This window comes from Corvus kubaryi, unplaced genomic scaffold, assembly GCF_017639235.1.
Source record: "Corvus kubaryi isolate FWS band 111438036 unplaced genomic scaffold, C.kubaryi_AGA036_p1.0 37357, whole genome shotgun sequence".
NCBI lineage: Eukaryota > Metazoa > Chordata > Aves > Passeriformes > Corvidae > Corvus > Corvus kubaryi.
The window spans coordinates 2735656-2751166 of NW_024581117.1; the positions used below are offsets into that span (position 1 = coordinate 2735656).

The following is a 15511-nucleotide window of genomic DNA, read 5'->3' on the forward strand; positions in this document are numbered from 1 at the left end:
ATGCCTTAAGCTCTACAAGGAACTGATATTGGGACATAGCAACAAAGAGCTTGAATTGAAGTAGAAACAAGTACAAGTGTGAAATAAGTAAAGGTACCAACAAGTGACAAAATAATTTTTTTTAAAAAGCTGAATAACTGTTCTCATATTTAGAGAGCACAATGCATTTTTGACAGTGTACCTACACTGCCCATCTGATTTAAGTTAGCCTAAAATAATTTTTTCAGTCATAAGTCATTCAAAGACAGATTTCTCTATGTGTATACACCTTTAGCTATATCTTAAAAGCTAACCTAAAATTAAAAGAATCAAAGCTGTATCAACTGTTACAGGGTTAAACAAACTGAACATATAAAACAGGTTTTGTAGTCTAGTTAGCTTTAAAATTAAGAAATGAACCCATATCACTAATATCTGGAGCTGCATCATGATGTAAAAAAGGCTTCACAGCAACAGAAGAGGTTGACGTACTGCACTGACCATCCTTCACTCATCTCACATGCTATTTAATTATTCTTTAAGTCTCTTACTTGGACAAAGACTGCCGAGTTATTTTTCTTAAGCCAGTGTTCATTTATTTGCTATGACACTGATTAGAATGAAAGCCAGAAGACAAGGGACAGATTTCTCTCAATTTCTCTACTTCTAAGGCTCACTGCATTTGCAGAAAGTTCTTCCAGGTTCTGCCACAGCCTCTCATGAATAGATGGTATCTCCATGATATTAGTGATTGATGAATACAAACTCAGTATCTCAGTGTATTTTCAAAGTGTTTGTATGATTGTATCGCCAGTACCTTTGAAAACCTTTTCTCAGAGAACATCAAAAAGCATGGTAGTTTTTACAAATTAGACAAGTTAAAAAGGTAAAACATAGTATGTAGCTCCACCTTAAATTATCACCGAATCTTAGGAAGTTAAGCATCACTGTGCAATTAAATGCAATCTCCAACTGTATAAATCAAGCTTTAGTCAGAATTAGGGACATGTTTTCCATACTCGCACATACAAGACAAAGCTTTTCTATTTTTAATACATGCACTAGCAAAACTTTACACTTCAAGTGTGCCCCTCAACACAAGTACATCAGTAAAGAGTTAATGGTTTCCTTTGCATTTAGAAAGAAAATATTTGTCTGACTGTACTTGCTCAGAGGCTCTCCTTCAGATGTCCCTGGCTGTTCAGGAGTTTCCACGGTCTCCTCCATAGGTGCAGTTTGTTCTGTCCCACTAAAACAGTAAGCAAACAAAACACACACAAAAAAACCAAAACAAAACCACAGTCTTCATGAGTCACACTGGAAAAAAAACCAAATCAATACATCACTTCTTTTTCCAGAATTCCTTGTTAAGGACGGAAGAAAAAAAAAAAGGAAAACTCTTTCATCATAAGCAGAAGGATGTACTAAGGGACAAGCTGAGCAACCAACAAAATGAGAAATATTAGGAAAATACAACTTTTATTTCCTTTAAACAAAAAAGTGAAAAGCATGTATGCAGATGAAAGTTCAATCATGAATACTAATCATTACATTGTAACACTGATGTTCAGGTTTGCCTTTTTGCTTCTTTTAAAGTTTGTATTTTCTGTAACATGGATTTTAATTCACTGTCAAATGACAGCAGTAACTTATCTTCATTCCACTAGCAGGCATACATATTTAAAATTTACACCTGTTAGCTTCAATGCATAATTAGCACAATTAGGGCACAAACATGCTTTTAGAACCCTTCAGAGCTTTAATTTTATGTCATTTCTACCACATCACAAGCAAACATTGATATAAGGTCTGATGCTACTGAACTGAAAAACAAACCACCAAACCTTAACTAGGGAGAAAATATATAAGGCCAATAAATACCTTGCAAGTTTATGCAGCCTTCCCTGATATCCTACAGAAGATAGTTTTCTGCTACCTAGTTTTGTACTATCAGTTCAGAACTATGTTAACCTAGCCAATCCTTTGAAAAGCCAGAGTACCTAACCAATCTATTCCTAATGTGAAATTCTGTAGAACGGAGAGAAGTTAGTAAAACCTTTCAGAAGAATTTGGAATATCAAGACCCAAAAATTCTTACACATCAAGGCTGTATTTTTAAAACTTTTAGCATGCTTGTCTGAATCCACTAAGTTTTAAAACTTAAGATTTTATTTTAGAATAAAATTTTATTTTAAAAGCATTTTTGTCAATGAATGTGTATGTGGACCAAGATATTTGCTGTAAGTTCAAAGCACTGCCTTTTCTCCATCCTTTATCAGCCTTCAATTAAAGAGTTCTAGAGGTATATGAGAATAAAAGTTACTGGAAAGAGTAACATATTGCTAGGTGCAGAGAATGGACAAAAGCCATCATAATCAGTGAGGTTTTACAAATATGAACAGAAACCAGTACCACTAAGAGATATACAGAATTGAATGGAAAATTCCTGATTTTTTTTTAACTTGAAGTGGCCATTAATCACTTTATGCTACTGATTTTCCTAGCACTTTAAAATGTACTTCAGTGGTACAGTCAGCTAAATATTACCTTCAGAGCCACACTGAATTGTACTACGGTTTTGCAACTCAGAAACTATCCGTAAAGATCAAGAAAAAAAGACTGGACTTTAAGCCCATTAACAGAGTTTGAATCTTACAATCAGCATTTTGGAGCAATTTCATTCAATACCAGAGTCCCACTTACTTGACTATTGAGAAAAGTAATAACTTATTTCCATTAAAAGACAACTCAGCTCCAGTCAAAAGATTCTGGCAGTCTTAAGTGAACAAACATCATCATGCCTTTGCTTCAATTTAATCTCACCATCATGAAGGAGCCAAGTTAAAAAACTGCAAAATTACATTAATTATGACAATAATAGAAAGCGATGCTTATAAATCTCAAAATGGACATGAAACAGATGAAAATGATGATCTAAGGTAGGCCACAGAAACATACGCTCTATGATGGGCACAAGTGTATGATGTACCTCATATCATCTTTAACTGTTCTGCAGTTGCGAGCTCCACCTCCACCCTTTTTGTCATGTGCTTTCACTCCTCTAGAGAGGAAAACAATTCTGTGAGTTTTAGAGGTTTTTTTCCTTTTTTTTTTTCAGGACCTATAACTAAAACCGGTATTGACTTTTTGCCAGCCAACCAGGATATAGTAGAAGGGAACAGAATACCTAAAATACAGTACTGCAGTGCTGACTATTATTTACTTGTATACTAAGTGAGAAACAGCACACAGAACACTTACATTTTATCATTCCCACTTTGTCTTTCAAGTTCCCATTTTCCTCTTTGGTCAAAGCCATTGAAACTTCTGTTTAATCCACCACCTCTTCCTCTACCTCGCATTACACCTCTTCCTCCACCACGACCTCTTATTGGTCTTTCATAGTCTAATCTTTCCACTGGTCTAAAAAGAAGATAATTAGTCATTTTTGTTTTTATAGAACAGTTAACAAGAAAGAAAACAATAATATTATTATATTTCTGCAGCTGGGGGACACATCAGTACATAACAGCTACTGCACAATTTTTAGAGCGCATCTTTATGCAGCACACACTACAGCTGTTTTAGCTTCATCATTAAAAATGGACAAACTGAATTCTGGAGTAATTACTACAGCAAACAGGAACAGAAATATCAGCTGTTATTAACACTGAAAACATTACAGATATTAAACAAAAGATTATAAAACTGTCAAATCTTCACAACTTCATCGTGCAATAGCTCCACCATCTAAACCCAGATTTATATGCAACTGCTAAAAATTTCAGACAACTTGTTAAATACCAACTGTTGTGGTGTAAAGTAAGAACAGCCACACTCTGAAGCAATAAAGGTTTAGGTGGAATTTTCTAGTACTTATGAAGAAAGCAAAATCAATATGCGATCACTGTCCAAGCAGCAAGTTACAACTTGGAACTTCCACATGTTCTGCAAAGCTTGGTATGTGAGCTCAGAAACGAATATTATAAATGTGCTGCTGACTAGAGGGTGCATTTTCAGATCTTTCCATTTTTCATTTTGCCTTATATTTCTAACATTCAACAAAAATGCCCCAATTCAACCCCCAAGGAAGCTGAAACCACAGCTCTGACAGGCATGAAGTCTTGTAACAAACCTGCACACTAACAAATGCAACCATGCCTTCAAGTCACATCTGGCTACTACATCTGTTTTAACGTGAACATTCCCTTCCCTCGCTCGTGTAGATACTCTGGGGGGGCGGGAGGGCCTTAGTTCTCCCTGCATGATACATACCGTTCCACTGTGAATTCCACTTGTCTTTGTGCTCCATAGGGACGGTATTCCCTGAAAGATGGTCTCCATTCAGTTTTGTCTTGTTTCACCTCCGTGCCTCTGACTCCTTGTTGCTCTCCCCGCCTGGGTGCTCGCTTCGGGCCTACACAAACACACACGGATTACTGACAGCTCAATAGTAACACAGCCGCAGTCACCAAACTACTGACTGAAGTGAGTTGATTACACCTTACAGCGTTCAGATTTACTGTCTCCAATCCCAAATCCACTAAAATATTAAAAGCCCTTAAAGCTAATGTTGCCAGACACTGTTGGTTGAAAGACAAATACTTATTTTCCCTTCTGTATTGACGAATCTGAAAAATGCTATGGGTTTTGATATAGGTCCAAGACTTCCAGAAAAGATAATCTAAAGAAAAAATCTCATTTTGCTCACAAGTCACAGAAAAGGAGAAAAAAACTGTTTCTCTCATGGTTTCAAGGATCTTAAAAGTGTAATACAGGATGAGTTGGAGAAGCTCCAGTGGAAAAGACTAACTGAAAGCTGCAAAAGCAATGACGGTGAAGGAAAGAGAAGGAACCCTTTCAGACAGGTGTTTATGGTGAAACAACACACCTCCTGCCAGATGAGCTCAGTTTAGAAGTCTAAGCCTCCAGCTTCTCTAAGCTCATGGCCACGGTAGCAAACAAGCAGAGCAGGGTCACTTCCTCACACTGCTGTTCTATGACAGAAAGGACCATTTGCCGACACTAAAGGTCACCGAGTTCAGGTGGCAGAGACCCAAGCAATAAGTAGAAAGACTTCAACACCACTAATTCTAGAACATAAACATATTCCAAGAGAAACTATATTTAAGCTTTTTAGAATTTCTTTCAGCCATTGTTGAGGTTGAGGAGGACCGGGTTGGGCAGAATGAATGGAAAGAAATTGTGCATTATAATAGAATAAATTGAGGTTTTCCACTCAACCTGTATATATCTAGCAGAAGATTAAGGTTCTTTATGTGCTTCCTTTCCCATTTTCCCAAATTCTGTGCTCTATCTGGGACACAGTTCTCCAGAAGCAAGCAAGGTTTTCTGACTGCTAGGCCTCTATATTTAAACCAACACCTTTTTCAGCCAACAGTGTAACTCAATCAAGTAAGGAACAGAAAGACTGGTCTCAAACAAAACTGAGCTACTGTTTCCACAAGAAATACCTGTGGAACACTGAGCAGATAACTGAACTCAGTTTAGTGGACAAATGACCGTCCTGGCTACTGTGCCTCTGCTGCTAGCACACAGAGAGAAAAAAGGCTACTTTATGTCACAATATTAAAATGCAAATTAATTCATAGCGCCATTGAAATGCCCATATAAGAAGATTTCTGATCAAAGCTTAGGTGCTGAGGATGAAGTCAAACACCATTCATAAAGAGAAAACTTCAAAGAACTATCCACTTGGTGAATAAGTGGTAAAAAAAGATTTTTGTTATGCAGTAAGGACAGTCATATTTGTACAGAGAAGATAGTTTTATTTGTTGTGCAGAAGCAACTCCAGCTTTGCTTTTCTTTAAACTACAAGCCACTTGACACAATGCATTCCAGTAATTCTCTCTTCTCAAGGTTTGGAGTTACTCTATCCTTAAAGCAGTGAGCATATTTGCATTACCCAAATTATGATGTAATCTCTGAACAAAGGACAACTTTTGAAATCAGTTTCTGAGTAAGCTTTTCAAATCAGGAGGCTTTAACACAAAGCAAAATTATAAAAGATACAGAATTGTACACACTGTTGGGAAACATCCGCTCTACACACATCTCAACTACACTACCAACTATACAATTGTTAATTCCAAACTGGAATCTTGCTGTGGAAAAAAATGACTACTATTTCTGCCCTTATTTTAGTCATTTTGTTTGGATCTGAATGCACAACTGAATGCAACAGAAGACTATGTTTTTTATTAATTTTTGATCCTCTCATTGGCTATCAGAAGCATCAGTTATTCCAAATAGATTCCTTTGGCAAGAATGCAGTAGTCAGAGACACCCATCCCTACATACTTAGTATTAACCTCAATTTCACCACAAGATTCAAAGAGATTCTTAGAACTTGCAAAATAATGCCAAAAAAAAGAAGACGAAGAAGTGATTTTAAAAATATAGTGTCTGGTTCTATTACCCAGTACCTCTTAGAAGTACTTCAGAACAAGCCTCCTTGCCATATATGTCAGCGTATTACATGTCAGCAGCACTGAGCACACTGGACAAAGTAGCCTGTTCTACTCCAATTTCAGTGCTGGGCTATTTCGCTTTGATCTAACAGGTGGCTCTAATTACTGCAGATGGATTTTAAACACTAGAAAGACTATTTTATACAGGTAATAAGTGCCACAAAAACATCTTTAACTGGTTTGACAAACCAGTCAATCCAGAAGTAGTGAATTAAAGCAGTATGCAGCATCTGTATCTCTCTAGCAGGACAAGTCACCCTCAGGGCAGGAGTTTGTGTGACCTGCTTGTGAATCAGTTCAAAAACCAGCCCAACTTTCAGCTCTGCATCTACCTAAGTTCAAACCAAACTGGAGCTTGGCAGCAATGATAGCATAAGCTATACAATTTTAATCCTCTGCTATGTGTACGTCCTAACACAGACTCAGTTTAATTTACAGCACTTTAAGGGCCACCTACTCTTTACGGACAAAAAAACAAGGCAACAAAATCAAGACAAAGCATGAGCAATCTTGTATATCACTGACATAATACGTTAAAGAACTGGGCTACATCTACTGGAGGCCTTACAAACAATTCTGAAAACTGAAGATCACTCTTTCCTAGTTACCTAGTTTAATATCTCTTTAAATTGGTTTTTTTGTGTTTTAAAATTACATCTGTAACCTGTATTCACCTGAATGCATGTCCCACGATTTTCCACATCACCACAGCTTCTCTGGCAGGTTACTGCAGCAGCCCAGTCTGTTGGCTAAGTTGCCTATCACTTTACTTTCTCAACTGAGAAAGCAGAAAAGAAATCTGATGCTTAAAGTGTTTCAACAGACCCAGCTTATTTTTTTCCCAGAAGAAGCAGCTGAGCTATTATTAGAGGGAAAGAATCTATACACTAAAATTACCAGTACTACTAGAACTACACAGTGCTAAAGAAAAAAAGCTCAGTTTTACAAGACATCTAAATCATACAGACCAAACATACTTAAGTAATTTTCACTTTCCCCACAATACTACTTTACTATTAGTATTAGTTCTGCTAACACTGCAGCACTTAGATAAGAAGACTTTCTAGAGAAGTATTTTTAATAAGTATGTACACAGAACTTGCAACTGGAAAAGCAGAACTTGTATTTTTAAGAACTGCATTGCTTGGTTTGCCGGACACTGGATATCTCTGTATTAACAGATGGATTTAAAACAATGCAGCAAAATCTAGCTGCCTTTCCAGTGTTGCTGTCTAGCTCTCAGCAAGTTTCTCTATCCATACCATCGATCCTCAAACAAGTGAGACTTTTACTTGGAAAGAGGTATTTCTCTGTGTTTTGTGGCTCTTCACTGGCCCCTACTGAGCGAGCGTGCTCTCGCCTTTTTTAAATTTTTAAATTTTTTTTGTAGAAAGCCTTGGCTTTAGACAAACACCACAAGGAGCCCAGCTTGCAACTATCAGTGAGTATAAGCTAAAGTAGAAACCTTGCTGTTTCTCCGACTCCCTAATGTAAGGGGCATTAGGATATGAGGGTGGCAGCTGGCATGTAATCCACAAGCTGAGGGAGGTAACTGCCTGCAAAGAGCAAATGAGAATAAGAGTGCTTTCGGAAGGCTCACATTGACAGAAGACTCCTTAGCATACAAAGAGACCTCTTACAGGCCCAAGATACGGAATTACATTTGTTCCCTGAATGGACAGACCTAATCATTATGGGAAGGAGTGTGATCACCAAAAGCTTACAAAAGGAACTAAAAATACCAGAAATACTGAAAACCATAGCCACAAAGCTGTGGAGTAAAATCAGCATTGATGTAGAACTGGTAGCTTGGGCTTAATCCATAAACAAAACAAAAAACCAAACAACCAACTCCCCCCCAAAAAACCAACAAACAAAAAAAACACCCAACAAAACAAACAGAAAAAAAAACACAAAAAAACCCCCACCCCCCCGAAATCTAATAACAAACCAAAAACAAACAAAAAAATAAAACAAAACAAAAACCACAAACAAACACCAAAAAAAACCAAAGGGAGGAAACCCCCACCAGCTTCGAAATACTATCCTTCTTCCCAGTATATTTCAAAAGGACAAAGTAGACCCAAAATAGGTCCAAGGCTATGGTAGAAATACCTTGACCAAACAAACCAACAAAGAAAACAACTGTGAGGATTTTTTTAGGAACAGTACTGATGACCCCCAACTACCAGGGCTAGGGCAGTTAAGTAAACCATTGCAAGAAGTTACGAAGGCAGAGGAAGTGGAATTGGAGTCTGGAGAAAGAAGGGATATTCCAAGCTGTAAAAGGAATATTGGTTCTAGGTCACGTAACTGTGTGTGTAACACAAAGTGAAACTGATTCTTAAACAACATGCTACAGAAACATTGCCCCCTCAAAACACCAATAGTTCTGAATTTTAGATCATTAATTTATTTACTATTACTTTAAAAGCATGTCACATTTAGAATTTAGCAACTTTCCTGTTTGTTCCTTCCAAATGTGAGCCACATCATGATTGTTGCAAGGTGTTTCACTCCAGCCAGCTATGGACAGATCTGTAAAATCAGCCTCTAGAGACCTCAGATCTTGCACTGTTCACCAGTGGACCTTCATACTATATAAATGGAAAACAACACAGAGGCTATGCATTGGTGAGAAACTTTGAGGGACTTGAAACTGAACCTCTACACCCTTGGTGATAGCCCAAGAGGCCAAATTAATTGAGTTAGTAAGAGCAGCCTGGTGGTGACATGACCAGCAAGTGACTATTTATACGGATTCTTAATACGCTTTTGGAGTGTGTCATGCAATGGGTATGCTATGGAAAGAATGAGAGTCCCTCGCTTCAGCAGAAAATAATATTTCTGATGGATTTTAAATCCAAATTCTGTTGGTAGCCGTTAAGCTTTCAAGGGAAATTTCTGTAGTACACTCTCCAGCTCATACAAAAGGCTCCAACAAAATGCAAAAAAATAAAGTAAAATAAAATTACTCAAACTTGTAGTCAGGTAGGTTTATCATGTAAGTTTAGGAAGCAGTATACTTTGAGATATAATGCAATATCGGGAAATATCCCTCACCAACATGTAGGGTTGTCATGAACAGGACTAGTAATACCCAGGACCAGCCTCTTGGAGATCAGTGGTTGACCCAGTGTGCTAAATAAATGCAAAAAAAGCTTTGAGGAAAAAACCCACATGTTCAATGGTGTTACTGCAGTATTAATTACGGTAGTTTCACAAAAGTCCAAATAGAACCTAAATGGAAATGGTCATATACTGTCCTACTGTGCACTTATTTTGCTGTTAAAGCTTCAGGATATTATGCCTGTTACTTGTAATAACACTGTATTTGACATTATGGATAGCAGTTAAATGCTTTGAAAGACTTCATGAGTTCTTTCTGACATAATAGTGGGAAAGCTTAATAAAAACAAAGGGATGACTGTTGTAGACTGGGTTTAGTTAGCTGAATTCTTTTAACTGGATTCTTTTATCTAAGTAGTTTTGCTTAGCACAAGCAGACAAAGTGCTGAAGCTTTAGGCCACAAGCTGCAAACTTTCACCTTGAAATGCTGAATAAGTCTTGTACTACTGTTTAGCTACAATGAAGGGAGGCTCTGAGACCAGTGCAAACTAGAAGATTGAGAAGTCATGGCTATCTTCAGAAGCTGCAACCCATCCAGGTAAAAACAGCTACAGAGAAAAAATGTGACAACGAACAAAAAGACCCCAAAACAAAAATCACCATCAGAGTAAGAGGTGCATGCAAGGTGTGTGAAGTGTGCAAAGAATAGGTGCGTAGGTTGTAAGGGTATAAAATCCCAGGTATATCTTTGTTCTGGGTTCCCCTACTGAGGCACCTAGCTTGAGCAGTCCCTACTGCAGTACCACACAATTATTAATGGTTTTTCCCCAGAAACTGGATGTCTGAGACTCAGCTGTGGGACACCTAGGGTGAATAAACTTCTTAAACAACTTATACACAGACAACTAATCTTCCTTTACAACAAAACTTCATAACTGGAAATAGTGAAAGGCAATTCACACACTCAGGCTCTTATTTTGCTAAATATCAGACTGTAGCAGAATTATGACTCCAAAAACAATCTTACTTTCTCCTCTTTAAATCTGTCTGTCCATGTGATTCTAACACCAACTTCAAACAATCTTGTGAATTAAAGCATGGTTAATTACACAATTTGCAGAAGACTAACAGAGTGTCCCAGAATATTAAAAAAAAAAAAAGGCTTCAGCTATTGCAAGCAACACACCAAAGAGACACACGAAGTTAGACTCTGTCCTGTGGCATTTTGTTTTCATGTGTGCCAGTACTCACTGAATTACAGAATTGCCTACCACAGCTTCCCTCTAGACAATCCTTATGACACTGTAGTTGAAAGAATACTATTGGGATAAACAATTTAAAAATAAGAAAATTACAGGCAGTCTAAGATAAAATTCCATAGAAACTTTCCATGCCATCTTAAAACCACAGCTACAAACTCAAAAACACAGTATTCAGGAACTATATATAAATGTTACCAGAGTCATGATATGTACATGAAAGAAGAAAACCTTTTACAAGTATTAGCAACAAAGGTTTAGAGATTTCAAAAGAACAGAGAATATTACTGCATGATCAACAAATTTAATTTTCCTGGACCGGTAAAGAATGCAAGCTCTCCAACTGGGCCTTTTGAATAAAGAGCTGGCAAATGCAGTTTGGTCACTGTGGTAAGAATGAACTGAGTTAACATCAAGTGTTACAATTACAAGAGCTGCAATACCTACAACCAGCCTTTACCCAAACCCTCAGCTAATACAGTCTAAAAATCACAAAGCAACAGTCAGTAGAAGAGAAAATACACACATTTTAGGTCAAAAGTACAAGTTTCGTAGGCAGCGAAATAGGAGTCAATTTTCTCCATAAAAAACAAAGCTTAAAAGTTGTCTCCTTACAGTTGTGTAATTTCATAATAAATAGTTTTGATTCTAAAGGTCAAAGTATTGCATTATCTGATAAAGTCCTCTCAGGAGGTTTGCTTCAAATTGAAAATACCTCCAGAAATTTAGTAAAAACTGCTCTGAAAAATACAGTGAAGAACTATCTTTAAAAAATGGCTAACTTACAGAACTTTGTGACTAAACCTTCCAAACATTAAAACATAATACCACAAAAAATCTGACTACTGTAAAACTTCTTACATTGCAAGATAGAAGACTAGATGTGCTTTGAGCCTTTCTAAAGACCCTTTTTTACAGATTTAATATGCTCAAGAAATAATACTAGAATAAAACAAAAATCATTAAACTTAACAAGACTTTTTGTAGCCCAAACAAGCAAACATCCTAGTAATTAGATAAAACAGACTGGAGGAGTCCAAAGGAGGATTATGAAGATGATCAGGCTGCAGAACATCCAAAAGAAGTCTGTGAAGGTTATGAAAAGGCTGGTGAGACTGCCATACGAGGAAAGACTGAAGGAGCCATCTCTCTTCTCCCTGGACAAGGCTTCATATAAGCCACATCACAGCACCTCAGGTACCTGAAAGGCTACAATGATGAAGGCTCTCCTGACAAGGAGCCCCATGGAGGTAAGAGGCTAAAGTGCAGGCAAGTTGCACAAGAAGAGATTTCATATGTGTTAGGAACTTCTTTCTGGTGCTACCTTTCACTAAAACAACCTTCTCAGGGTTAAGCCCCCATCACAGAAAGTTTTCAAAATGAAACTGGACAAGGTAGCAGATGATCTTCAAGGCTGCCTTTCCTAGGAAAAGTTGGACCAGACCATCCTTTGAGATCCCTTCCAACATGGGCCTTTCAACCCTGTTCTGTGATGAGATGATTCCAAGAACACTAGTATAATACAGTGAATTCCATCATTTCAACCATAATACCACCAAAATCTGATTCCGCTATTCAGATGGGTTTACACGCTAGTCTATACTGTTTAATTATTAATAAGTGGAATGAAGTTAGTGGTAGTTATGCGCAAAATCACGGCGAAAAAAACCCAGAAGTTTAGCAATTAGTTTAACAATTTAGTAATTTTAATCACTATTATTTATTTCCCCAAACAGAGGTGCACTCTTCTAGTAACACATCCATTATTAGAAGCTTTATACCAAACTGAGGGGGTACAAGGACATTCCACAGAGGTTGGTCATTCTCAGTTGCTAAGTTGATAGCCCCATGAATATTACATAAAATCCAGAAGTTTTCTGGTTGAACCCTATGTAACAAATCAACTTTGCATGGCCCAAATAAAGAGCTGACCCCCTCCCCTCCAAAAAACCACAAGATTTTTCTCTCAACATGCCATTTGCTTAACATTTGTCAGCTACACCAGTTACACCATCACTACCCTAACTCAGAGGTTCAGAGCAGACTTGCTAACACATTCAAAGGAGGAACACACAGTCAAGACCAAGTCTCGACTATCCACACTGGTTTAGCATCTTATGCACTGTACTTTTACAGGCCTTCCTAACAAGCACAAGACAAACACACAAAATTCAGAACAGATGCTATGTTTAAAGAAGAAAGTGCATTTTTAAATATAGAAGAGAAATAATTGTTCTTACAATAGATCTTAATGCCCTTTTACTAAGGGTACTATAGTCAGCAGTCTTTTCTCCATTTTAAATTAGCAGGAAATTGAAACAAGGCACACATGCCCATTGTCTCTGTATGAGAAAATAGATTTCTTAACACCAAGGTTGCAGAGAATAGTCAAAGACACTCTACAGGGTATTGTATTGCCACAGAATTAAGATATGTATAGGCAAGCAGGAGGTAACGGATGGTCTTCACATACTACCACACTCCTGGTAGTTTACTGATAACCACCAGTTTTTGCTCAAGAACTTTTTCATCAGAACTTGAGACTTTGCTGTTCATTGAGCAGACTCATTCAACTTCTGTTGATAACCACAGTAAAGTACCTTTAAATAAAATAAGCTGTTATAGTCTGAGTATTGGTCTTAGGGGAAGTGATCTCTGACAAAGTCATGTAACTGCAGAGAAACCTCAAAACGACTAGTTTCATATAACTGCCCAAAAAGACAGTGACAACTTGTTGATATCTTCCTCTACAAAGGTGCTCATTATCTAGCACATATTTAGCATTGAAAGGCTCTCTGCTCCACAAACTGCTACAACTGCATCAACTGCTTTTGGGAAGAGTGTAAGCCTAAGCAATAGAATTGGTAGCACTGGCAACAACTTGAGAGAGCAACAACCCCGATTCAAAGGCCTTTTCCTAGGGCATTAAAACACACAGTACAATTACTGTGAGTTTAACAAGAGCTTGTACTAGAGGAAGAAAATATCATAATAATAGATTACCTGTTAGGCTTCATTGCTGCATTGGAGAACAGGAATTTACAACTCAAGAGGGTGAAACTACAATCTTCTGTGCAGAGATTCTCAATACTTGGAAACAACCCGCCAGCTCTCAGATCCTTTAGATACTGAATCCAATAACCTGAAGCTCAATACCGGTAAGTTGTAACAATAAGACCCACAAAGAGTCCTCCAAATGCAAGGAGCTATAGCCCAGCAAAGCCCCCAGCTGCAAAGAGGACTGTGACAGACATGTTGGTATAAAAGCCAACTGACTCCCTATTTCCTCAAGAATTATTACACGTCAAAACCCAGCAGCTGACCATTCCTGAACACCGTGCTGAAGAGTTACCCCAGGAAATAAGGTTTAATTCAAAGGCTGGTGCATCAATACAAGCTTGAGGCAAAATAAGCAGAGATTCCTGGACGCGTTAGAACCCTGAAGACACTGAAAGGCCAGAAAACACAGATACTGAGAAATCACGCCTGGAAACTTCAGGCACTGAAGGATACGGCCCAGAGTGACAAGCAATAAAAGGCAGCAACAGGGCTGCTAAACGTGCATGAAAGCTATAGATGCTGCAGCGTAGGACTTAATGCTCTTGCACTTGTCTCTTGGGGATATTGCTGAAGTTTTCATTTACACATCCAAAGGCCTCCTCGGCTGGTAGCGTTCCGCAACATCGTGTCGGGACCGTGCCCAGGCATTACTGCTTTCTCTTAAGGGGACCTTGAGGTGCGTTCACCACAACAACCCCACCTGGAACCGGGTTTTCTCAGCCCTGCCATGACACCGCTACCCACGCCACACCGCGGCTGCCAAGAGGCCGGTGAAGCGCGGAGCCCGCGGCCACCCACGCCGCGCCGCAGGGCCCGCACCGGGCACCGCACCGCCGGGCACCTCCTTCCCAAAACCGGCCGCCGGTCCAGCCCGCCCCCGCCAGGGCGCTGTCCGTGTACCTGGCTGCGGCGGCGCCGCGGGCGCAGGGGAGCTCTCCGGCTGCCTCCGCTCCTTCTGGGTCTCCCTCCTGCCACCGCCAGCCCGGCCGCTGGGCACGGCTCTCCTGGAGGCGGCCGCCACCTCGTCGCGCTTCTTCCGCTGCTGCCGGCGGCGCTCGGCCTCACGCAGGATGTCGAAGGGGTCCGACTCATCGTCCAGGAGCTGGTAGAAGCGATTGGCGACGGAGCAGCCGAAGTTCTCCTGCATGACGGCAGCCACCGGGCTGCCCACCAGCCCCGTCATCATCCGCGCGGCAGCCTCTCCTCCCCCGACCACCCCTGCCCGCGTTCCGGCGGCCGTCGCCCCCTGCCGAGGCTGCCGCTGCCGCACGGGGCCGAAACAACGCGCACGCCGTGCGAGAGCGGCAGCGGCGGGGACCGACCCTCCCGCCGCCCCAGCGCTCGCGGCCGCCGCACCTTCCGCAGCCCCGCCCCGAGCCGAGCCGCGACAGCCAATGGAACGCCACGCGCTCGCCGCCGCCACCGCCTATAAGCGCGGCCGGGCCCGCCCACCGCCGGCACGCGCGACAGGCGAGGAATAGAGCAGCCAATCCCGGCGCCAGGCTCTGCCCCGCCCCGCCCCGGGTACCCGGCTGCGGCCAATTAACGTGCAGCGCCGGCGCTGTCAATCACGCCCTCTGACCAATGCGATGCCTCTCTCAATTATTCATGAGTGCGCGCCCCGCCCCCCCGGCGGCGCCGCAGCCGCGGCC

The 15511-nt window shown here is 40.2% G+C and overlaps 1 protein-coding gene across 2 annotated transcripts in view; it reads right to left on the minus strand.

Moving 5' to 3' along the window:
* The window catches only part of HABP4 (hyaluronan binding protein 4), a 30078-nt gene extending 14876 nt beyond the window's left edge, over nt 1-15202 (minus strand). The window contains exons 1-5 of one of the 2 annotated variants that reach the window (XM_042033660.1): nt 14760-15202; nt 4255-4396; nt 3241-3402; nt 2969-3040; nt 1145-1228 (exon numbers count right to left, since the gene is read on the minus strand). In XM_042033660.1, the coding sequence (XP_041889594.1) occupies nt 1145-1228; nt 2969-3040; nt 3241-3402; nt 4255-4396; nt 14760-15045 (746 nt within the window). In that variant the 5' untranslated portion in view covers nt 15046-15202. The remainder of the gene's footprint in view (nt 1-1144; nt 1229-2968; nt 3041-3240; nt 3403-4254; nt 4397-14759) is intronic. The other variant, XM_042033661.1, reaches the window with a different exon arrangement.
* Between the last annotated feature and the right edge of the window lie 309 nt (nt 15203-15511).